General features: G+C 36.0%; 2 protein-coding genes and 1 pseudogene across 2 annotated transcripts; all 3 read right to left on the bottom strand.

The window, feature by feature from the left end:
• On the bottom strand, positions 7,372–8,166 carry LOC104709264. Its single transcript, XM_010425908.1, has 2 exons — positions 7,758–8,166; positions 7,372–7,568 (listed from the first exon to the last, which is right to left on the bottom strand). The coding sequence occupies exons 1-2, from the start codon at positions 8,164–8,166 to the stop codon at positions 7,372–7,374; spliced, it is 606 nt and encodes a 201-aa protein (XP_010424210.1).
• Positions 11,887–13,577, bottom strand: LOC104793466 (probable ADP-ribosylation factor At2g15310). Its single transcript, XM_010519824.1, has 5 exons — positions 13,287–13,577; positions 12,898–12,968; positions 12,638–12,757; positions 12,427–12,545; positions 11,887–12,319 (listed from the first exon to the last, which is right to left on the bottom strand). The coding sequence occupies exons 1-5, from the start codon at positions 13,432–13,434 to the stop codon at positions 12,157–12,159; spliced, it is 621 nt and encodes a 206-aa protein (XP_010518126.1). The 5' UTR covers positions 13,435–13,577; the 3' UTR covers positions 11,887–12,156.
• LOC104709253 lies at positions 14,128–22,446 on the bottom strand (annotated as a pseudogene).

Here is a 25,696-nt window from a genome sequence, read left to right as displayed (position 1 = left end):
TTTTTTTTTTTTTTTTTTTTTTTTAAATTATACTTTATATTAATAAATAATGGGTCATCCAAAAATAGGCTTGGCCTTGGAAAATTACACGGTTTCAACAGTTACAAAAAGAGGAAAACGGAGGACGTTGTCGTCACCGGAAAAAACGATCGGATCCTGCTGAATGAACTTGAGACAGAGGCTCGGACATGAACGCCGGTGGTTGCAGGATCCACGGCTTTGCAGCGGTAACACCAAATCAAAACCCTTGACAAAAGCAACCAAACTCTGTTTCGGATTCCTCATCGGTGAAGCACATGACCCGCTACAGATCCTCTGACATGCTCAAGCAACCGATCTTAGGCTCCGCGAAGTCAGATCCCTTGCCTAGCAACCCGCTCACTCAGATCTAACATGCCTCTTCCAGCTCCGACGACCTCCGCCTCCTCAAGGTGAGATTGCTTCAGATCCGGTATGGTGGATACACACGGCATGGCGGTTGACAGAGGATAGTGGTTCAGTTCACCCTCCATTAACTGAACTTCATGCAAGCCCCAGAGGGTGCCAAACCTCCAGGTTAACCACCGAAACTTCGCAACAATACCCTCCTACCTTCCACCGACTTCCGCTGCAGACAACAGCTTCCATTTGGCGGATGAAACAAGAGAAAGCTCCACCGCTGCCCCACGCGGCTTGATCTAGAAGCTTCTCGACCCACCAAAACAGAAGCCGCAACTGCATCGAATGGAAGACAATACCATGCCTCTGTCGCGGGAGATGCAAAACACCCACCACTGTCTTCCCCATGTAAATCCAACACCCATAGTAAGCGCCGCAACACCTTACCTGTCAAAGAAGCCACCGGATATGCGAAGTAACGCCTCGACTGGAAGGAGAGAAGGCCAGATCTAGTGAGACAAACACCAGATCTGACCGCCAGAGCTCACCGAAGGAAAGCCACGACTCTCACTGCTCACCAAAGCCGCCAAACCCTCCGGCAAAACCCAACACACAGAACCTTCAAACCAGACCACCAAATCCTTACCTGAAAATGATGTCGTCCTTAAGCATCTCCTCCGAGTCTTCAATAGCAGCCACCACCAACTGAAGATTCCGCCGCACACGCTGAGAAAACCACCGGAAAGCACCATCATGAGAGCCCAGACGGAGGACGAAGGACAACTTCACAGGGGGGACGACGATGACAGAAGGGAGAAAAGACAGACTAGAAAAGGAGAAGGAGAAGCCCTCTCTGGTGCCGTAAGGGCAACTGGAGAGGCGGCGACGTTAGATCTAAGTTTAGTTTTCTAGAGAGAAGGAAGAGAGAAAAGAGGAGAGAGAAGAGTTCTTATTTTTTTTTAGTCATACTATCTTTAGAACATAACTAGATAATAATCCGTGTATAATTTTTTTGTAATTTATATTATTTTATTGACTTATTTTTAATCTAAGACATTTTTGTTTAAAGATATTTGTATCATCAAAAAAAAAATCTATTCACCAAATTTTAATAATTGAGACGAATATTGACCATTTTGTTTCTTGCAACGTTGGATTTGTGAATTATGATTTAATTTGTGATTATATCCTCACGTAATTATGTAGATGTAATTCCATCATTTTTGAAAACTAAATATCAAACATTGTAATACAATCTCGAATTTCTCGATATTAGTTGTCTCTAGGCAATATCAAAACACTATACAACATGAGATATAAACTTTTTATTCTTAAATATCCTTTCAATACTTTGGACCCGGTGCCAGAATAGATAAAATAGAAAGATACAAATCTAAAATATAGAGTTGTGTTAGCTATCGAGTTGTAAATTTACTAATTTAGTGATGTGTTAGCTATCGAGTTGGCGTGGAGAAAGATACAAATCTAAAATATAGTTACTTTATGTTAGAGTAAAAGAAAAAGTGAGGAATGTATTAGAGATGCTCATATATTTTGATATTTTCACATACTTTGGAAAATTATTTGCAGTACCAAAATATAACCTTACTTTATCAATTAAATTCATTGATATAACCAAGAATTGTATTTTTTACTGTATTTAGTCGATATAGACAAATCAGAAAATGAAATATTAATTTGCATAGAAAATAAAAAATACTTCAGTTTTATTAAACAAAAAAAAAATCTCAAAATGTGGATAACCAAGTCCTCCCCCTGACCTTCACTATCTTGAGATTCTCTGACTCTTTCTATAAACACTATTTTGGTTTTACCATAATTTATCGTATTTTGTATATTCGGACCGTTACAAAGCTTATATTAAATAGGATTAATTGCACTCACACCCACTTTGGGTTCAACTTGTTGCACCCACACCCACTTTACAAACTTGGTATACTTTGTTAAGTTTTTAGCTTAGGTGTCATTGTTAGTTGGACAATTTTGCCCCTCTCCTCTTTCTTTCCTCATTTTCTCTATTTTTTTTCTTTTTTTTTTGTTATTAACACTTTAAATGGTTATCATAAAACAAATTATATATACAATATGTTATGATTATATATTTTCTACATTTTAAGATACATATTGCTATATTTTTGACAAATAATGTATCCACAAATAGTTAACCATGTGGACAAATATCGAATCCACAAATTGCACTATAACCCCATATGTTTCGATATGGATATGTTGTCATAGTCACCTGAATTGATGTGTATTACTTCTATTCTGTATGAAGAAACACAAGTAACTATCTATTAACAATACTGCAATTGACTATCCACTTATCATTGAACAAATGTTCAACGACAAATGGATACAATATTTGTCCACATGGATAACTATTTGTGGATACAATATTTGTGGATACATTATTTGTCAAATTTATCCAAATGGATAACCTAGATCGAATTTCATATAATCTAAAGGAAAAGGAAAAAATATCTAAAAATTTCACCTTCTCTAGATTTTCACCATTATTGGAATGATTTTTAAAAACTTTAGAAAAGGAATGTGAGAAAGAAAGAGAGAGAAACATAAATAAGCTTTTCTCTTTAAATGGATGAGTAAAAGCAAAACAATGAAGAAGAAGATGTATTGTTTGGTTGAATAATTGAGAGAGAGATAGAGAGAGATAGAAAGAGAGAGAAAAAATAGAAGGGATTATAAGGAATAAAGGATAATTAAACTTGAGAAAAGTATATGAATAGTAGAAAGTGGGTGTGAGTGTTAATAATTTTAGAGAAATTGGGTGTCAGTGCAAAATTCCCTATTATTTTATTAAATAAGCATCGATATCAATATACATGAAACGGCATGGTATTTTATTCAAATGACAACTACTGTTCGTTAAAGCTATATATCACTTTTTAAATGGCAGCAAAAACATTTTAGAAAGACTACGTGTGTTGCTTATTTGCTTATACTATAAGGAAAATTTTGCATGAACGAAATAAGTTAATTAAATACCAGAAAACACCGAAATCTATTTTGTAAGATATGCACATGAAAGAAGAAGGCAGCTGTTATTTGATTATTTTTGTGGTATTGGTACCAACCAAATTTGTCACTATCATAATCAGCGGTTTCTCCCCGAAACAGCTGTTTCTTGGTTCTTCCATTTTATTGCGCCTAACTTTCATATACTATAATAACGAATTCTTTAGTTCCACTCATATGTCATATCATATGATAACATTTTTTGCTCACCAGCAAGGTTGGCAAGACCCTTATCCATCATCTAATGATTATAGAATTAGTTATACGTCAAGATTAATTAATAAAGTAATATTGATAACAATCGTTTTCAGGTTTCGAAGGATCGGTGATGTGTAGATTTTGATTCGCCTTTGGCTTTAATTATTTACATTCTTTGTTTGTGATGTGTTTTATTAGTTTACATGTTTTTCTAGAATTTGCATTTTGGTTCAGGTTATATTCAAATTAATTATGAACAATTTAGATGCAATCAAGGAAATAATGAAAAAATCAAACAAATGCATCAGAATGAAGTATATGTTTCTATGTTTTACAGATGCAGAAGTACCAATTGTTTGGTAGAGTTCTCGCCTCTCAGTACACTACCACTAAGGCACTAAGGTACAACTAATCTATTTGAACCAACAATTCTTGTTTTCCTTTTTTTTTTCAGGGTTTTGAACTTAACAGATTATTCAACTGCAAACATTCTTGTGTTGTGGGATTTCTGAGATATCCCAAGTGACTGTTCTGCAAAAGATGTTGCTGATGGTATCAAGAAGCTCTTGAGGAATAACAATTATAATGGGAGAAATAAGGTGATTGGTTATGGTCGTACAAGTCAGCTTGGAACAAAATTATCCAATCTTGGAGATAATTTGATAGTGATCCATAAGCTAGTTAATCTTGAAGGAGTAAAAGAACTGACTGATACGAAAATAATAGCTTATATGTTGAGATGAGATTTCGAACAGGTTTTGCATTTTCAAGAGCCTCAGTTGGTGATGCTTACAATATCAAATAACTAGGATAAGATCGTCCGTCAGACGGGTTTGTTTTGTTTGTCAACGTTTTTATTTGATTTTTTTTCAATTATTTAGTTGTGGCTATTTTAATTCTTTATTTTTTAAATCTGTTTATATTTTCAGATTTATTATAGTAGAGATGCAAAATTGTCCTTCTCTTTCATGCAACATGCTTTGAAAATAAATGTTTAGTTCAAAATTTTCACCATCATCATAAAAAAAAAAACAATAAGTTTATTTTTAGAGATAATTCAGAAAAGAAAAATTTATGCAGGAATATTTCTATGTTCTAAAGGTAATTAAAATACATGTCAGAAATTATGCGACTAATTAAAAATTAAATAACATTAATTAATATTATTCATTAAAATTGAATAAATGACGCATGTCTAAATTTTTGGGAATCAGTTGGGAGCTTCTAAGAGCATAAAAATATAATAAAATATAAAAAATAAAATAGTAGGTTATAAAGATAACTAAAGATAAGAATTGAAAATGTATATTTTTTTTCATAAAATATGCTAAATTTAAAATAGTTATTTTATGAGAGATTTGATATATGATGGTGTTTAGTGAGGTGTTTGCTATTTATAGGGAAATTGAAAATGTATCATTTATTAAAATAAAATAAAATTAATTAATATTATTCATTAAAATTGTAAAATGACACATGTCAAAATTTTGGGAATCAGTTGGGAGCTTCTAAGAGCATAAACAATATAATAAAATATATAAAAAATAAAATAGTAGGTTATAAAGATAACTAAAGATAAGTGTATTAGTTTTTCATAAAATATGCTAAGTTTAAAATAGTTATTTTATGAGGGATTTGATATATGATGGTGTTTATTGAGGTGTTTGCTATTTATAGGGAAATTGAAAATGTATTATTCATTAAAATTAAATAAAATTAATTAATATTATTCATTAAAATTGAAAAATGACACATGTCGAAATTTTGGGAATCAGTTGGGAGCTTCTAAGAACACAAATAATATAATAAAATATATAAAAAATAAAATAGTAGGTTATAAAGATAACTTCAGATAAGTGTATTAGTTTTTCATAAAATATGCTAAATTTAAAATAGATATTTTATGAGGGATTTGATATATGATGGTGTTTAGTGAGGTGTTTGCTATTTATAGAACAACAAAAATAGTTCAAAATTTTCACCATCATCAAAAAAAAAACCATAATTTTATTTTTAGAGATAATTCAAAATAGAAAAAATTATGCAGGAATATTTCTATGTTCTAAAGATGATTAAAATACAAGTCAGAAATTGTGTGACTAATTAAAAAATTAAATAACATTAATTAATATTATTTATTAAAATTGAAAAAATGACACATGCCTAAATTTTGGGAATCACTTGGGAGCTTCTAAGAGCATAAACAATATAAAAAGTATAAAAAATAAAATAGTAGGTTAAAAATTACTAAAGATAAGAATTGAAAATGTATTAGTTTTTTCATAAAATATCCTAAATTTAAAATAGATATTTTAGGAGGGATTGATATATGATGGTGTTTAGTGAGGTGTTTGTTATTTATAGGGAAATTGTTCATAACAAATATGTGGGCTCAATGAGTTAATTATACAATTAAGATTATTAAAATTAGAAAAATAGGATAGTGAGGTGTTTGCTATATATATATACATATATATATATAAGATTAAGATTAAAAACAAATTTCTGATGCACAAATAAGGTGAGAGACAAAACTCAGAGAATTATTTAGTTATTAGAAGGAAATTGCATATAAATCGATCCTCCTGATCCTCCACTATTTTTATCGTCCAAATCTGCGATGCATCAGACGGTGGGAACAGCTCATTCACCTTATCCACATCCCACTGCCCAATTTATGGATCCTTTAAAACAGTAACATTCATATTCACATCAAAGAAGGTTTGAAAACGGAATGGAGCACGAGGGTATTTATCTTGAATCCACTTATCTTTCCAAACATAATATCTTTACCATCCCCAATCATTCTAAGCAAACCTTTCTTAAGTTACTCCCAACCATGTAAGATACAACATATGAAGGTCGTGATCCCACACCAAATTCCAAAATTGATTTCTTCTTGAAATATCTACTTTTATAAAATCGAACCACCAATGACTCTGAATTGTTAAGCATGTGCCATGATTCTTTAGCTAGTAGTGCTTGATTAAAATCACCTAAGTCCTTAAGACCCAAATCCCCTTCTGATTTCAGCTTACATAGTTTTTTCCAAGCCATCTAAGCAATCTTCTTTTGACCTTCACAGTTGCTCCACCATAATTCAGTCATTGCACTCGTAATATTTTTCTGCACAAGTTCTTACTTAAACGGAAACACGACATGGCATAAACTAGTAAAGCCATAGCAATATATTTCACTAAAATCTTCTTTCCACCCAATGATAGAGATTTAGCAAACCAGCCATGAAGTCTACTTTTTAGTTTATCCCCGATGATAACGTTTGTTTAGATCCACTAAAACACTTTGGTAAGCCTAAATACAATCCCACTTCTCCTTCCTCAGAGATTCCAAGCGTGAGTTTGACCATCTGTTTGAGATCATTCGATGCCTTACTACCAAAAGTGATTGCTGATTTGTTGAAGTTGATCATCTGACCAGATGCTCTTCCATACAATCTTAGACAATTCAAGACTTCCTCACATTCCTCCTTCTTCACAGACAGATGAATAGGCTATCATTTGCGAAAATCAGATGTTGAACCGATGGACAAGATTCATTAAATCTGAAACCAGTTAAGCCTCCATGATCCTGTCTTTGTTGCATGATCAATAATGCCTCCGCATAAAGGATAAAAAGAAACGGTGAAAGCGGGTCTCCCTGATGGATCCCATGACCTGTCCTAATAAAAAATGGGTACATCCATTAATATGCATTGTGAATGAGACTGATTTTACACTAGATGTTATCCACTGAATCCAGACACCATAAAATCCCATCTTCATGAATACATTTCAGGAAATCCCACTTAACACGATCATACGCCTTAGCCATATTCGTTTTGATTGCCACAAACTTCTCATTGAACTTAGCATTAGTCCGCAAAACATTCACAATCTCATGGGCTATCAATATGTAATCAGAAATGAGCCTACCTGACATGAAAGCACCTTGAGTTTCAGAGACCAATTGTGGGAGACATCGTTTTAATCTAGAGCATAAAATTTTAGAGACTATCTTATACAACACAAAAAACAACCTTATTAGCGGCATATCAGCCATGGCGTTTGCATTCACCTTTTTTGGGATAAGGCAAATTTTTGTCCAATCCTAAGGAAGACTACCATGAGTGAAAAACTCCTTTACTTCCTTTATGATATCCTGACCAATGATGTCCCAATACCGGTTGAAAAAAACATCAGTCCATCCATCCACACTAAAAGCAGCTTGTTTGATTTCAACATTAGATACTAGAGTTGTCAGCTGTCTATTCATTTCCTCAGTAACTTGTGGCGCCATACCTTCAACCAATTCCTCAAAAATATTTGGGTTTGAAGACGTAAACAAATCCATAAAGTACTCAACTACAATGCTACCCTTAGAGCCTTCGTGAAAAGCCTCATTACCATGTTTGTCTAACAACGAGGTCACTTTGTTTTTCAACCTCTTGTACTTCACACATCCATGGAAATAAGACGTATTCTTGTCACCCGAATGAAACCAAGATTGACTAATTTTATGTTTCCAGTACATTCCTCCTCTCTAAAAGCTGTAGCCAAATCCCACTTGATTCTCTACAGTCTTTGAAATTCCGGAAACCTCTTAGAAGATTCCGCTTCCAAATCTCACCTAAGCTGTTGTATCAAGGCATTAAAGTTTGTAGGATTTGTGCGTTTTCTTGTAGATATAGTGCTCTCCAACAGCGTATCACTCTACTTGTCACTGATCCGCTTGCACCCGAAGAATTCGTCCTCTAGTGTTGCTTGACGATCTCAGTCATTTTAGGTTTGCATGGCCAACATTTATCAAAACAGAACATTCCTTTGAACTTTGACTCCTCCCCCACTATCCTCGTGATGATAGGCCTATGGTCAGATCCCATAAACTCTTGACACTCTAGTTTTTTTCGTGGAAACAAGGTAAACCATTCCACATTACTAAAAATCTTGTCTAGTCTACATTAGAGCCACACATTCTCTCTTTTTCCACCCCAAGAGAATCTATTGCCAAAACTTGGAATCTCTTTCACCCTGCAACTCCTTTCCATAGTCCTCAATGGATTGAAAGACCACTCAGGTCTTCTTGCCCCCTCCCCTCCCCTCCCCCATCTTCTCAGAGTTATCCATTATTTCATTGAAATCTCTAGTTAATAGCCAAATTTCATCTCTTTGAACACCAATATTTGTAAATCTTTCCCAAACCATAGCTCTCATATCTCTGGCAGGGTCTCCATAGACAAAGGTAACATAGAACTCTAACGATCCTTGAGAAATTTGTGTATCAATCACCCTTGCATATGATTGTAAGACCTCCACCTTATAGGTTTCCTTCCAGAACAAAGCTAGTCCCCCACTCAAGCCAACTAGGTCCATAATGTGAACCTTATATATCCCAACCACTCTTTCGCTCCCAAAACGTGATCACTGAAATTTTTAGTAGTGAGGAGGAACAAAAAGTCTGGAAAATGTTCATGATACATTTTCCCTAGACGTCAAACTGTCGAGGTGCTCTCCATTCCTTGGCAGTTCCAACTGGTTATACTCATTGCAAACTGGGTGGTACAAACCACCAAACCCGTTTGTTGCTTGTTTTGAAAACTCAGACTCGCTTGCTCCTTCTTATTAAGTCGCAAAGATGAATTACTATCAAACATACCCACACCTCCTTTTCCATGATGTTATTGTAGAATCCCATCTCTTTTTAATAACTTGGAAGATACTTCATTCTCCTCTTCTGCTTTTTTTTTGATTCACGCACATCTCTGGATGTTCCAACTGATTCACCCTGAAAATTTCTTCGTATGGTTGTATGTCTCCTCCTCAACAAAGATGAATTTGACTGTTTGAACCCTTTTAAAAATCCTTACCATCCATATTACCCTCTGAGTGCCCCACACTGAAACCTTTAGAACCTACATTTCTTGATGCATCCTTCTCAATGATATCCTGATGGAGGGGAGATGGAGATATAAACTTTATAATCACACCATCGCCCTATTGTACAGAACAATGCTTCCTTGTAGGACCATCATCCTCCTTAATGGCACCTCACATTCATTCATTCGGGGTTGAGACCACCCCCATACTCTTATTCTGATACTTAACCACCAGTCCCTTATACTTATTAAGGCTTTGAGTCAATGTTGGGGGAGCCTCCAGGTATAGCAATGAGTTCTGAGCACGAGAATCATGAGAAATGCTCTCTAACGTTGCCTTCAACATTTGTTCTCTCTGTTCTATAAGAGAAGGATCACCAGACAATAAATACTTCTTCATCTCTGTTAGTACCTCGGGAACCACAACACTAGAGCGAGGAGTGAACGCTGATAGAACGGATTGTTGTAAGAGAGGGAAGATAACATTCACCAAATCCGTTGGGTATCCATTATTGCGGGTTGAGCTCCTGATATCTTGACCAGACTCTACATCTGATTAGACATTCTCTTCTCCTTCACCTCATGTCGTAGGCGGGGACAACGTTGTTTATCGTGAGTTAGCCGCAAGCAGTGAAAGCATCTTTTACAGACCCTCTCATACTCAATCTCCAGCATAGCAGTATCCCCCTTGGGGAGTTGTAGTGATTTTGCTTTAATCAATGGATTAGACACATCAAACACCACCTTAACCCGAACAAAAGCATTGTATTGAGATTTCTCATGATCAAAAGCAATCTCTTTCACATATCCAATCCTCTCAGCTATAGCTTGGATTGTTTTGATAGTGAGAAAATTCACCGATATGTTAATCAAACGAATCCAAACTGGAAAGGTGGAGAAGAAGCTCATCTCTCCAAAGCATTCCCCATTCATCGAAAGTCCAAAACTCTATCTTTAGAACCTCTCCAAATCACTCCCATACTGAAAAATGAAATGAATTTTAACTTTAGACAATGAAATCCCTCTAACTCGATCGTAGACTCCTCATACGCATGGCATCTTCATTATCATCTTTGCCATACTCTGGCTCTCCAGATTCAGCAGCCTCCCCAGAACACATAATCGACTCTCCACTATCGCACTAAAAACAGTTTCCTCTGTTAAAATCATCGCGCTATCCTCTGCGATAGCTAATGCATTCATCGCCAAGTCTAAATTATCTGCTATTAGCAACAAGAAGATACCTAAACTTGGTTTAAACCCACTTTTGCCGAACAAGAGCTGAGCCAATAACGATAGGGCTTCCAACCCTTTTAAAAAAATCCATAGAGATCTGGAAAGATTTGGGGAATATCCACCAAATATCCACATATACGAACAACACTTGAGATCCGCATGAAATCCCGAGTTAATCAAGAGAGATAACTGAATTTTTCCAGCAAAGAAAAGATAATTTTTTTATTAAGTTATTATTGTATCCCTTCGAATAAAATTTTCTAATAAAAAAAACAAAGATACCTTAAATTGAGAGAGAACTCTCTAATTATATCTACAGATTTGGACAGGTAGCCGATTCTCAGTTGGTTACGTGACAGTCTCTAACAAAATTTTTTGGAGTGGCTCTCTACTTTATTTATATAAGATATTATTTTTTGATATTAATGTTTTGTATATAAAAAATAAACATATCATTATTCATTGTTGCCATTAATTACAACCGAGCTATGTTTTAAGTTTTAGAGTGATTAAAAACATTAAACGATAGTACCAATCGATTTCTATGATTGATAACAAAAACCACAGCCACAATCATCCGCAAGGCACCATACATGTGAGCGGCTGTTGAAAGATAATCAAAATCTCAGTTCCTCGAACATGGTATACCTAACTTCCAAATGTTTGAAAAGGCTAGACATATGAAACAGTAACAAGCCAACCTTGATTCATCGAATAATATGACAACATGATTTTATATTGAAAAGGTAGAAACTGAGTTGAGTAATATATAAAGTACTAGATTATAAATACTTGTTATATTCTAATATAAAAAGTTAGAAGACTATTTTTAAATTTATAAATAAAACAAAATCTAAAGAATGTTAAAATATTAAATCTTAGATTAATGAGAATGATATGTGTCACAAAAATATAACACAAAGTTAGAAGACTATGGTTAGTATATTTAAAGACACGTTCGTGGATTAACCATGAGGGAGGGTAGCAATTAGCATGGAGCCGTTTAAAACGTCTATAGATCTGTAGAGAAAAAATCGAGTCAATTTTCAGTATTCTTTTCATATTGACTATTTCGGTTCATCAGTCATCAGTGTATCTATTAAAAGATGTAATTCTAAAGTACGTATGAAGGAGAAAACGAATTCGTATAAAGGGTGTACGTAACGTACGATACCCAAAAAACCTTATTAATTCACTCGATAATATGAGTATAGTCAAGTACGGTTCTCATTGAGAAACATGGAAAGCAAAACGCCATAATAAAATTACAAATACAAAAAACGCATAAGCCAGCTATTTTGTTTACTCGTACGCATCAGTTTCGTACCAAACAAGCTATAGTACACAAAAATACACTTCTCGTACTTGGCACGCTCCGACTGTGTATACAGAGTTTTTGTATTCAAGGCCTTCTAATATCTCAGGCCTCGTACTAGCGTCCTCTCATAGGAATTATTCCGGAAACTACCACCAACCGAAGTAGACCGTTCGGGTTTGCTCGGGATTGTTGTGGATAGCCATTCGAGTCCTTCGTATAAGCCTTGCCCTGAGATGGCTGAGGTTCCTTGTATAAGCCTACACCAATCACAAGTACACAAAAAGCTTCTATTTATACTCTTAACCTCTAGATATATATATGTAACGACTAACGAACATGAGAATTAAGACGTTTTAATTATTACCAACAACGTTTGGATAGGCTGTGCAGACCAAGTTTGTTTGCAACCTCTGCTACTGGTAAAGCATTTCTTGAATCTTGCTTGTTCGCAAAGACGAGTACACATGCACCTTCCAGTTCATTCTGTGCATTTTTTGTTGTTGTCAAAGTTGTTAGCATAAAAAAAAAAGGAGAGAGTACTAGTAAGTAACATTTTAAACTTCATATGATTTTACATCGGTTAGTATGCGATGAAGCTCGTTTCGAGCTTCTGACATCCTTTCATTGTCACTACTGTCCACCACAAAGATGAGCCCCTGCGCGTTCTGAAAATAGTGTCTCCACAGTTTGCGAATCTGTTGAGAAACCCAACATCTTTTAAAATTCCATAAGACAGACAGGTCAAGCCTTGAGAGGCAAGAGAGAAATATGTGTTTATATGCACTTGTAGAGAAGTGAGACAGTAGAATCAATATGAATTTGACATGGAGTTTACCTTCTCTTGGCCTCCTATATCCCATACAGTGAAATTGATGCCTTTGTATTCTACGGTCTCCAGGTTGAACCCTGGAAAATGATAAAATAACCAAAAACGAATAAAATGGTTAACCCTGATGATCCTGATGCAAAATACAACATCAACATGAGAATTATCAAGCTATTAAGAATTTTCTTCCTAACAAGTGCAAACACAATCAAAGGGAAAAAGTAACTATCTACAAATAATCTAAGATCCATAAACAAAAAAAAACACAAAGTATTATATATAGTTGGAGCTGATCGTCCATACTCCTTAATAGATCCATAGACTGAATCAACAACTTGCTAATCAATCCCTCAATAGCAATAAAGAGTAAGAGAAAATAAAAAGTTCATGTCACATACCTATAGTAGGCACTGTTGTCACAACCTCTCCAAGCTTGAGCTTGTAAAGGATGGTAGTTTTCCCTGAACCATCAAGACCCACCATCAAAATTCTCACTTTACTTTTAGGAAGAAACCTTTTCGCTATACGTGAAAATTTAGCCCCCATGTTGAACAAACAAACCTCAAGGGAAATATGAGATATAGTGAAGCAAACACAATTTTATGGTTTTTCAAGTTATGTTCTGGTAAGGAATAAGCTTGGGGTTTATATGAGATCTGTGAAGAGTATTACACGCATGTGAAAAAATTATATTAAAAAATAAATGAAAGTTTGATTTGCAGATTGTAAAGGCAAATCCCATTTCGAAGAAAGGCTGGAAACGAATAAATTCTAAAAGGAATCGAAGAATGGTGTGGTGTGTGTCTTTCCAAACTCAAAAGCTCATTAGGGACACAGAGCAAGACTGGTAAGATTCTCTGTGTTATGTCTTTCTCATTCGAGAAGCATATATATCAGAATCTTATTCCTTGAGTACATCACCAGCAAATATGGAATATTATTACAGGTACATAGGAAAAGACACGAAATTAGAATTGCATACAGATGTAAAATGGAACCAAATATTTTAATCAGATTTTTTTTTTTCGGTTAAAACTTTTTTAAGTGAAAGCAATTATAATAAAACAGAAGTGTTCCTACGAAAAAAAAATAATAAAACAGAAGTTGAAACATGAACAGCCTCAAAGGTCAAATTCTGAGGCAGACCTTATTTTTTCATCTCACTAAGTCTTAAGCTACGTTGACACTATCAAAACTGTAGAAAACACCAAAAGAAATAAAACCAAAGCCATTCTTTCATCGAGACCTCTACCAAAGTCCAAAACTATAACTTGAGGAACACAAACTCCTCAACGGCCGGATTCTCTCCAATTTTCTTCAAAGTCTCTTTGCTCGGCATGTCGTCAACACCAATCGCTATAACCGCTTGCTTCCTCGACGCGATTCTCCCAACACTCATGAAACTGACATTAACATTCGATTCTCCAAAGATGTTTCCAACAGTTCCTATCATGCCAGACTGATCTACATCTACCTGCCTACACAATATTATACTTCCTTCAAGACTCACATCTACTTCAAAACACCCCACTTTTTTTCAAATGGGGGAACCCATCTTTAACTCTTCCTTCAACTTTGACGTCTCCAGTCTCAGATAAGGCGCTCGCGAATTTGGACTCGACGTTGCATAGCTGAACCGTGATGGTCTCGAGTGGGCTCTCTGGTGAACCGTTAAGGACAATACGTTCCTCTGAGATTCTCAGACCTCTCTGTTTTGCTGTATAATCTGCGTTGACCAGGTTTACATGCACATCAGAGATCGGCTCAATGATACCCTTTGTTATCATTGCTCTGAGAAGTCTAGTGTCAAGATCATCATTGTCTCTAGCCAAGGCGTAGGTCACCTTCACATTCTTTACACCACTTCCTCCAGTCACCAATTGGACAACAAGTCTTCCTAGTTGCTCTGCCAGNATAGCTGAACCGTGATGGTCTCGACTGGGCTCTCTGGTGAACCGTTAAGGACAATACGTTCCTCTGAGATTCTCAGACCTCTCTGTTTTGCTGTATAATCTGCGTTGACCAGGTTTACATGCACATCAGAGATCGGCTCAATGATACCCTTTGTTATCATTGCTCTGAGAAGTCTAGTGTCAAGATCATCATTGTCTCTAGCCAAGGCGTAGGTCACCTTCACATTCTTTACACCACTTCCTCCAGTCACCAATTGGACAACAAGTCTTCCTAGTTGCTCTGCCAGAACCACATATGGTTTCAGCTCCGCGAGAACCTGTGCATACAATAAATTTGGTAAATACAATTACACCCCCCAAGACAACCTCTTCTACTTCTAGTATGTCATTATTGTTCAAAGTGAAATAACTAGAACCTTGAATAATAAAGCAAGAACACCAAAATATAAGTAACTTGAGCAGCTTGCAAGCTTGTTTGATTAGTTTTATGCAACACCACAACATGTGGTTCGCCACTGAATCAATCCTAATCTACCCAACCTTACCTACACAACAACAACTGTGCTCTCTCTCGTTTGTTCACTCACCAGTGAAACACTTGAGCAGACAGCTTTTCGTTACTCAAATCTAACATCACACTTTTCTCTTCTTAAAGTGCTAACTCTAACAAAGAGTGTTTCTTTCTCTTATATAGATTTCAACCAATCTCTCACACTTCACTTTATCCAGCGGGATCTTCAGAGCTTCATGTCCTTTCATAGCACTTCTCTTTACCCAGCAGGTCCTGAGAAGTTCTTCATCATTATGTTGACTTTAGTGACCACTTGTTGTACCTTCCAGCAAACACCTTTTTCGCCTGACACCTTTTTCGCCCATGCTCCCCATCTCCAAACTCGATGTGCCGCACTGTCTCCAATGTGTTGTTCTGGGAGAAACCACTTGACACATTCCTGCTTTGTCTGATATCCTTCAGGTACATTCCACCACAGCTTGTAACTCTTACAGAGACTTTGTTTCTTCAATCTCCCTTTTTTTATCTGAGTGTGCGCCTCAAGCTTCCTGTAAGAGGTTAGTAGTACAGACAAAAGACAAGAGCAAGACTAAAACCAAGTACCATAAAAATTACTCAAATACTTCAGTGCATAAATATTCAATACATAACCAAGTAGGAACAAAAGAGAAGAGTTCTGCAGCCATAGGTGCAATACATAACCGTTAGAGAGTCTCAGACTAAAAACAACCAATAAGTCCTACTCCTACTTATACTACCCTCTACATACAAGCATACACTACGCTTCTTCAGCCACTCTCGGTCTAATCTCCCCCTGCTTGAGTGCATAGACTCGTATAAAAACGAACAATAAGGAAACAGAGAGAATAAGAGAGTATAGAGAGACTTACCTGCAAAACGCTCCAACATGAGTTTGGTGAAGTCATGCAAGTGGCGGACGTCCGACAGCAGTGTGAGTGGAGACTGAGAGGACATAAGCTCCTTTGGTTTAATCTTGAACTTAGAGGGCGCAGCTGAGGTGACATCACCGGAGAGAGCTGGAACAATGCACTGAAACCTCAGGAGCTGACTAATCAGGTGACGATGAGGCAAACATTGGACGAAGCATTCACAATCACAGAGTTGCAAGTACAAATCTCATCGTAGACCAACTTCCCAAATTTAAATTTACAGCCTTTGAGAATCATGAACAAAAGTGTAGACCGTTCAGCGGACATAGAGCTTGGGTTCATGGTTGGCATCCAATTTTGGCAGCAGATCTTCAGAAGCATTGCCACCGTGTCTTCGCTCTCCTTTTTTCTGTGAAGATCCCAAGCACGAATCCGACCGTCCGTAAGGAGAGTGACAATGTCATCAAGTCTTTCAGAGACGTAGATCTGAGTCGCATTTAGAGGGTAAGGCTCATTTGGTAGTTGATACATCCGATTGGTGATAAATGGAGAGAACTCATACATGGAATCACAAACAAAGACCTTGAGCGTGTCTATCCCTTCCGTCTCAGCTTCAGCAAGGTTTGCATAAAATTCCTTGACAATATTCCCAACAAAGGAATCAACTTCAGTGACCATAGGAAGGAGACTAAAATCGAGAGGATTTTGTACGCATCACCACCGTGAGGATTATCAGCAACAATGAACCCCATCTCACTGAAAAGTCGACCCGAGATAGGTTGGAATTGGCGCATGATGAGTTCAGAGATGAAATGAGAGGAAAATGGAGGCAAGGAAGGAGCCTTTAGTTCAGGGTAATTTTAGTCACGAGTTGCCGACAGACGCCGGTGTTCAAACGTAGCAAGAGAGAAACGACAGTGGAGGGACTTCAGCGACATCTTCTGTTGCAAGATCAGACTTGGATGGAATAAAACCATCAGTGATATCTTCGAGATCATCATGAGAAGAAGAACGAGTGGAAGTTATTTTTATGAACTATACAAGTTTTCAAGACCGGAGCCATGAACCACGGCGAGGCAGGCGACGAGTGGGAGCCGACGATCCATACGCACAAGTACACGATCTCGTAGGTCCCTTAGATCCATACGCACAAGTACACGATCTCGTAGATGGAGGAAGAGGAGGAGGCTTTCGGTTGTCTTCTTAGATTGAGAGACTCCAGGTTCTGTTTTTGGAACGACCGGTTCTACTAAAAGAGGAACAAGAGCAGCGGAAGAGTTGTCAGCAGCAGGAGTGAAGTCGTCAGCACCAAGAAACGAGGAAGGAGGATTGTTGTGGTCTATGGTCACAAGAAGAGAGATAGAAGGGTGAAAGTGTGTTGAGAGCACAAGGAAAGGAGGCGGATGAAAGAGAGAAATGTGATACGACACAAAGAAAAGTGAATTAGGGTTTAGGGTGTTGCCCTAATAAATAACCACCTGCAACACTTAACACACAAATGAGATATGTCCATAGGCCAGGAACGACATTCAAATAGGCCCAACAAGCATATTTCTACTAAAATAACTACAGTGAGCGAGGATAAGGAATGGAGATTGTAACACATTCGGTAATATCAATATTCAGTTCAGAACTGTGATAACAAAAAATGTGAAATCTCATCAGGCATCCTCAAACAAAACCAAAATTTTTTATTTATGTATATATATAATTTTTTTTTAATGGCTGGTGTTTAGAGCAAATAAAAGCATATCAACACAAGAAACAGAAACAAACAAGAGGATGAGGAACCACACCTGAGTTCTGTGTCTGAGGTCAAGCAGACAGATTCCCAAATAGAGGGTTACACATCTACTGAAGTTTTGGTAGGTGAAAGATAGCAAATGCTTAGCTCAAAGAGTTGATAAACAAGCTCAATGATCTCCATAGACTACATTCATCAGACTCACCCAGAACTGATCCTCATGATGTGAAACAGTATACTCAGCGAGGGGGGTTGATGAATTAATGTAATGAAGAGTAGAAACAGAGACTTATATGCAGAGACTTTTTTTTTTTTTGAAACATAGACTAGAAGAAAGAACATCAACCCCTTTCCTGCCCTTTTTTTTGTTTTTTCTTTATATTTATTTTAGGTTCATGCATCTGTTTTGGAAACAATTGCAAAGGGAGAGCATGAGGAGCAGCTGTTTTTCTGAAGAGACTTGCCAGAACAGAAGTTTTAAACTGTATATATATAGATAAAAAGAAATAGCTGTGCAAACCTGTACCGGGAACCTATTGCATGAGTCTCAAACACACAAACACATTAGCGATCACACCACCCAATTGAAGTTTGCAGGTGTGTGAAGCTGTTCAAATCCAAATGCTTGGTAAAAATATCAGCAAGTTGTTTGTCTGAGGACACATGAGAGATCTCAATTACCTTGTTCTCAACGAGTTCACGGATAAAATGATGCCTAATGTCTATGTGTTTAGTGCGTGAATGTTGAACAGGGTTTTTTGAGATATTGATAGCTCTTTCATTGTCGCAATAGACTAAGAGGGTAGAGGAGACAATACCATAATCAGACAACATTTGTTTCATCCACATAAGCTGGGTGCAGCAACTCCCCATGGCAATGTATTTAGCCTCTGCAGTAGACATAGTCACACAGCTTTGCTTCTTGATGTGCCAGGCAATGATATTGTTACCAAGAAAGAAACATCCTCCAGATGTACTTTGTCTATCATCAAGATTTCCTGCCCAATCTGAATCACAAAAACCTGCAAGATTTGAATTAGTTTGCTTAAAATAGTACAGACCCCGATCAGATGTTCCCTTGACATATTTGATGATCCTCTTGACAGCATTGAGATGAGACATCCGTGGATCAGCTTGATATCGCGCACACACACCAACGCTAAAGCACAAATCTGGTCGAGTGGCAGTGAGATATAGTAAGTTCCCGATCATAGCTCTGTAAAGTCTTTCATCAACCTTTTGACCAGTTGAGTCCTTTGATAGCTTGGTTGTAGCACTCATGGGAGTTCTAGCAGACTTGCTTGTTTGCATTCCAAACCTCTGAACCAAGCTCTTGGCATATGTCGATTGTGAGATATGAATCCCATGATCACTCTGTTTGATTTGTAAACCCAGATGATCTTTGTCGTTCAGAATGTAACAGATAAACTCAAATGTGTTAAAGTAGCACAGATTTTAAGTTTTCCCTTTCCATATTTCATACGGAGTGGTGTTGGTGTTTGGCTTCACATAAACACGATTGATAATGTAGCAAGCAGTGTTTATAGCTTCAGCCCAGAACCTAGGAGACACATTGTTGTCATGAATAATGGCTCCTGCCATTTTTTAAAGCGTTCTGTTCTTCCTTTCAACAATCTCATTTTGTTGTGGTTTCCTTGGAGCATAATATTGATGGTGTATCCCCTGGGAATTGCACAAATGTTCAAATTCTTCATTCTGAAACTCTCCACCATGATCACTTCTGATTTGAACAATGGATCCTTTTTCAGTCTGAAGTTGCAATGCTAAGATCCCGAAGCTCTCAACAGCTTCTGATTTTTCTCTCAGAAATCTAACCCAAGTGAATCTGGAGAAATCATCAAAAAGTACAAAAGTGTACCTTTTTCCATTCAAGCTCTCTGTTTGTACTGGCACCATAAGGTCCATGTGCACCAGCTCCAAAATCCTTTTCGAACCAATCTCAGCAACTTTCTTGTGTTGTATTCTGATTTTTTTTCCTTTACTACATCCATCGCAAATAGCATCAAACTTTCCATCAAGCTTTGGTACTCTTCTGAAAACATTAGCCTTTACAATCTTGATTAAACTCTGAGCGTTGATGTGGCCAAGACGTCTATTCCACACATCAAGTTTTGATATTGTAGCCGATAAGCATGTCTCTGACTCTCTCCACATGTAGCAATTGTTTCCTGATCGGACCCCAAACAATACCTTGTTTCCATTCTCATCATACGCATTGCATTCAGTTTTTGTGAATGTGACCTTAAGTCCATCATCATAGAGTTGGCTGATGCTGATTAGGTTTGCATGAAGTCCATCAACAAAGTACACATTCACCAGTTGTGGTTTGTTTGATCTATCAATCATCCATTTTCCTTTGATTTGACCCTTTCCTCCATCTCCAAAGGTAACTTTTCCTCCTAGAATAGGTGTGAATTCTTCCAAAGCAGCTTGATCTCCTGTCATATGTCTTGAGCATCCACTGTCAAAGTACCAAGAGTTTACTTCAGATGTTCTTGTCGATGTGTATGCTACATTGGCTTGAAAGTCAGCTTCTTCAAACTCGATCAGACTTAGATTGCACCTCAAGTTTATTGACTCCATGATTTTCTCTTCAGAACCACCAGTGAAACTCCTGATACCAATTGAAATAACTAGAACCTTAAATACTAAAGCAAGAACACCAAAATACAATTAGCTTGAGCTTTACTAAGAATTTCTCAAACAACTATCTTACAAGCTTGTTTGATCAGTTTTATGCAACACCACAACATGTGGTTCGCTACTGAATCAATCCTAATCTACTCAACCTTATCTACACTGAAAAAACTGTGCTCTCTCTTGTTTGTTCACTCACCAGTGAAACCCTTGAGCAGAAAGCTTTTCGTTGCTCAAATCTAACCTCACACTTTTCTCTTCTTAAAGTGCTAACTCTAACAAAGAGTGTTTCTTTCTCTTAGATAGAGTTCAACCGATCTCTCACACTTCACTTTATCCAGCGGGTTCTTCAGAGCTTCATGTCCTTTCATAGCACTTCGCTTTATCCAGCAGGTCCTGAAAAGTTCTTCATAATTATGTTGACTTTAGTGACCACTTGTTGTAGCTTCCAACAAACACCTTTTATCCTGACACCTTTTTCGCCCATGCTCCCCATCTCCAAACTCGATGTGCCGCAATGTCTCCAATGTGTTGTGCTGGCAGAAACCACTTGACACTTTCCCGCTTCGTCTGAAGTCCTTCAGGTACATTCCGACACATCTTGTAACTCTTATAGATACTTTGTTTCCTCACAAAGAATATACTAAGCTATAACTAGAAGAAGGCTCACCTCAGTAGAAACCATAGGTGCATTGATAGCAGTAGCTATTCCTTCACGTAGATGCCAAACACAGTAACTAATCAAGCCAAAGTCATAACAAAAGCATCACTTGAATTGTTGATAAAAAAAATGCAGAACCTGAGCCTCCATGGTACTTGCTCCAAGATGAGGTGTAACAGTGACCCTATCATGCTGCACCAACTTGCTATCTTTAGCCGGAGGCTCTTCAGTAAAAACATCAAGAGCAGCCTGAGCAACGATACCAGCATCTCAAGCTCTCACCAAAGCATCTTCATCAATAACACCACCACAAGCCACATTAACAATCCTCAGTCCTTTCTTCATCTTTGCAAACGTTTCATCGTTTAGTATCTTCGACGTAGCAGGTGTAAGAGGCATGTGTAAAGAAATAAAGTCAGCAGTAGACAACGCTTCATCAAAGCTCACTGATTCCACACCAACTGCATGATGAGCACGATCCGCAGGAGCGTAAGGATCATTAGCAATAACACGCATACCAAGTCCCTTAGCACGTCTTGCAACTTCTGATCCAACTCTACCAAAACCCATCACAGCTAGTGTCTTCCCCACAAGTGATACACCAACATACTTGTTCCAAGCCATAGCAGCCAAAAGCGCGATCGGATGCTCAGCAGCAGCGATCGTATTGGCAGTGGGGGCATTAAAATTTAAAAACCAGATAGCCAAACTCAGTCGCAGCACTCAGATCCAAGATATCAATCCCAAAACCATTTCTTTCAAGAGTCTTAAGACGATTTATAAACTTCACGACCTACCTTCGTCCCACTCCTCGCAATTAACGCTTCACAGAGCGAGATCTTTGTTATTAACTCCTCAGGCTTTAAAGTATACGAACAATCAACGTTTGCATGCTCCTTAAGTAGCTTAACCCTGGCTTTGCCGCCGAGCTTCTCCTCCACGAGAACAGTTGGTTTGGCTCTCTCTCCGGTGGCAGTGCACATCACGAGGATAAGACGTTTATTACGTGGAATAACGCGTCGACTGCAAACAGATATAATGGCGGATGGAAGGAATGCTCTGGAGGAGAGGGAAGAGGATTTGAGAGGATACACGACCATTTTGGCCGAGGTCGTTATGGCGGCAGCGGCGGTGGAAGGCATTTTGTAACTGTGTAGTGGTATAAGTGAAAGAGAGGTTGGTGGCTGAGTACAACGAAAGAGATTGTTTTGTTAGTCTTTAGAATCTTAATTACTAGGTTGAGTCATGTGCCTTGCACGAGATTGTTATATTAGTTTGTTAATTCTGTTAGGGTTTTGTTATTTTTTTTTTCAATTTTTTTGAGAGACATTACCATGTGAAGAGCATACCAACAAAGTTTATTTGTATGGTCAAACTTTGTTTTTTTTTTTGCTTAAAAGTCATTAGACCTTTGGAATTTATTTGTTTATAATCATTAACAATATATATATATATATATTTAATTTTAGATTACCAGCTTATCTTTTTCTAAATTATGAACAATTTAAAAACCATTTAATAGTTTAAATATTATTATCTTATTGATGTTTGTTTTAGGGAATTTTAAATTGTATTACATTTTATACTATTTGTATTACACATTTAGGATATGTTATTTTGTGGTGTAACCAAAATGCAATACATTCATTGTGGAATTTTTGTTTGCAAAATAGAGTGTTGATATTTTGAGTGCATTGTGGATCTTGAATACAAGTTGAACATCATCCTTCTCCATCTTGTGTAGCTTGTCTTTGTATTATTTCTAGGTTTTATATCACGACTTCGATATCAAGTGGTCTAGCTGCATTTGGATCGTGGTATTCAATTTCAAAGAAGACATTAAGTGGTTGCGGGTTGGCTGGTCCAAATGATAGGATAGTTGCGCGTATAAAATCTGATAAACTATTCATGGAAGGTAATATAAAAGTTAGTTATGTTTCTGAAATGTGGATTGCTTGGTTGGAGCATGTGGTCATTGGAATATGGAATATGGGGTTTTTAGAATGAGGTGGGTATGTGCCTGTGTTGGCATTTAGCTTGCTTCATAGTACAATGTTTAGTTTTGTTACATATGCTGGTTTTTTGTCATTTGTTATTTTGATGATATTGTTGTTATAGTGACTCATATGTAGGTTATGTGATTATGTAATTTTTTTTCCTTTTTTTTACGACTATTCTATAATGATCAGTGTTATTTCACTGATTCAGTTAGATTGGAGCACCGCAACATAAAAGTTTAAGTAGTTATTCTATATGTCTTTATTTTTATTTTTTAGTGGAATCTTCGTCATACATTCATTCTAAAACTAATTAATACATTCAAAAATTTAAGTATTATTATTTTTCTATTATAAGTTAAAATAATATTATTATTAATAAAAAACTTATAGTATTGTTTTTAATTTTCTAAAATTTTATTTATTTACTTAATTTGTTTTTGATTAGGTTTATTACTTTAAACATTTTAAATAGAATACTTAAATGCAAAAAACAAAAAATAACATAAATTGGAAAGGTGTCGATTTTGACAGTTGTTTAAGTGGTAGTCTCAAGAATTTTTTTTGGATGGCTCTCTACTTTATTATATAATAAATAAATATAGCTTGGTGCTTGTAGGTTAATCAAAAAGAATCTTGAACCTTCGGTTAATTCTTTTCTTAAGTTGGATATTTTACCAATCCAGAGCTTTTGGAGGAAGGTGAGATGGGAAAGGATCAGGCAGGGTCACTTGAACTTCCTGTCCAGATAATCACCATATGATATTTTTCTGCGTTTTTTCCTCACTCGCATAGTTTTGACGTACTTTCCACCTCAGACTATTCCAGCTTAAACATGCGTAACTTTGGAGTTAAGACTTTTGACCGAAAAATAAGTGCAACTTGGTGATATAGGTTGTCAAATCAATTCTTTTAAACCTCTTAATTAAGAGTTACTTATTAGCAATATTCACCATTTATGATTTAATTTTAGTCAAAATTTTCTAGGAATTTATAGTAAGAGGTCTCGTTGGAGATGCTCTTAGCTGATAGGAGTGGAAATTGGAGATTTAATAGAATTTGTATCTTAATGAGTAGAAAGAGGTAGAGCGAAACAACGAATGAAACAGTAATGCAAGAGAAATGAAGAGAAGGGAAATGCAAGAGGAGATGGAGCTTTGATTTCTGAGAGCTTAAATTTCCGAGAACTTTGACTTTAAGATAGATTGACTTCAAATCTCAACAATCCAAAATAAAAGTATAAAGTATAAACATCAAACGAAAAAATGAATTGTAAACAAACTACAAACTTTCAATGAACTTGGAGACCGTAACATATATATCAAAATATGAATAAATTCCCAAAATTTAATGAACTCCAAAAATTAACTCTACATTGTGTACAATTATATTCCCAAAATATAGTAAAATCAAAATATTTCCAAAATATAATATATATAAACAAATTACCTCTACAATGTGTACAATTATATTCCCAAAATAAAATATATTCTCAATATTCCAAAAATACAATATATAAGTTTTTTTTTTCAAAACTACCTCTACAATGTGTAAATTTTTTCTTTCCTGAACAAAAAAACAATAGAAATAGACTATGAGTAATTGTAGGAGTACTTTTTGTATTTTTAATTTACTTAAACTTGACTAGCTAATTTATGATTTCTATACTTTAAGAATAATTGTAACCACAACTTATAAATACTAAATAATCAAGCAATAAATCTTCATATGAGTATTTTAAATGTTAAAATATGAGAAAAGATCAAGATATTTGAATAAATAAGACTAATAATTATTAATAGGTATTCCAATAATAATAAAAAGGATTATTAATATTTAAAAATGTTAATTATTGAGATGTCGTTATCTTGATTGGTTATTTAAAATTCTATGTGGACAACATTGTTTAAAATGAAAAGAAAAGTGCATATAATTTTTTTTTATTAATTTGTCTTTCTTCTTGAAAAATAAATGTCATGAAATTCAAGACCTAAGTTCTAAAAAAATACAAAGAAAGCAAAACAGCAAAAGTTTTTAAGGAAGAATATTAGACAAACTTGCAACAATGGGATAGTTGTGCTAGTATAAATGAAAACTGTATATAATTTATGAAAAATCAAACTAAGACATAAAAATAAAACTGTATATAATTAAAAAAATTTGTGCACAAAACCCAATGAATCTTCCTTTTGTTCGAGAACACATATGTTAGAACTCAGAACCATTATAATTAGTAAACATTAGTAAATCCAAACATACAAGTACATACAAATGATATGAACAAAATCTGAACAAAGTTGATTCCGTTTAGGCATTTTTGGCGCTATGGTTAGATAACCATCTTAATTAGCGTATATTGCTTTCTTTAAAGCTACTTATATATATGATGTAAAATATACTAAATTCAAACGATTTAAGTCCATCAACTGTATCT

The sequence above is a fragment of the Camelina sativa genome, chromosome 1 (genome assembly GCF_000633955.1).
Source record: "Camelina sativa cultivar DH55 chromosome 1, Cs, whole genome shotgun sequence".
Classification (NCBI taxonomy): domain Eukaryota; kingdom Viridiplantae; phylum Streptophyta; class Magnoliopsida; order Brassicales; family Brassicaceae; genus Camelina; species Camelina sativa.
Note: the sequence above shows the minus strand (reverse complement) of the source record. Positions and strands in the feature narration are given on the sequence as shown.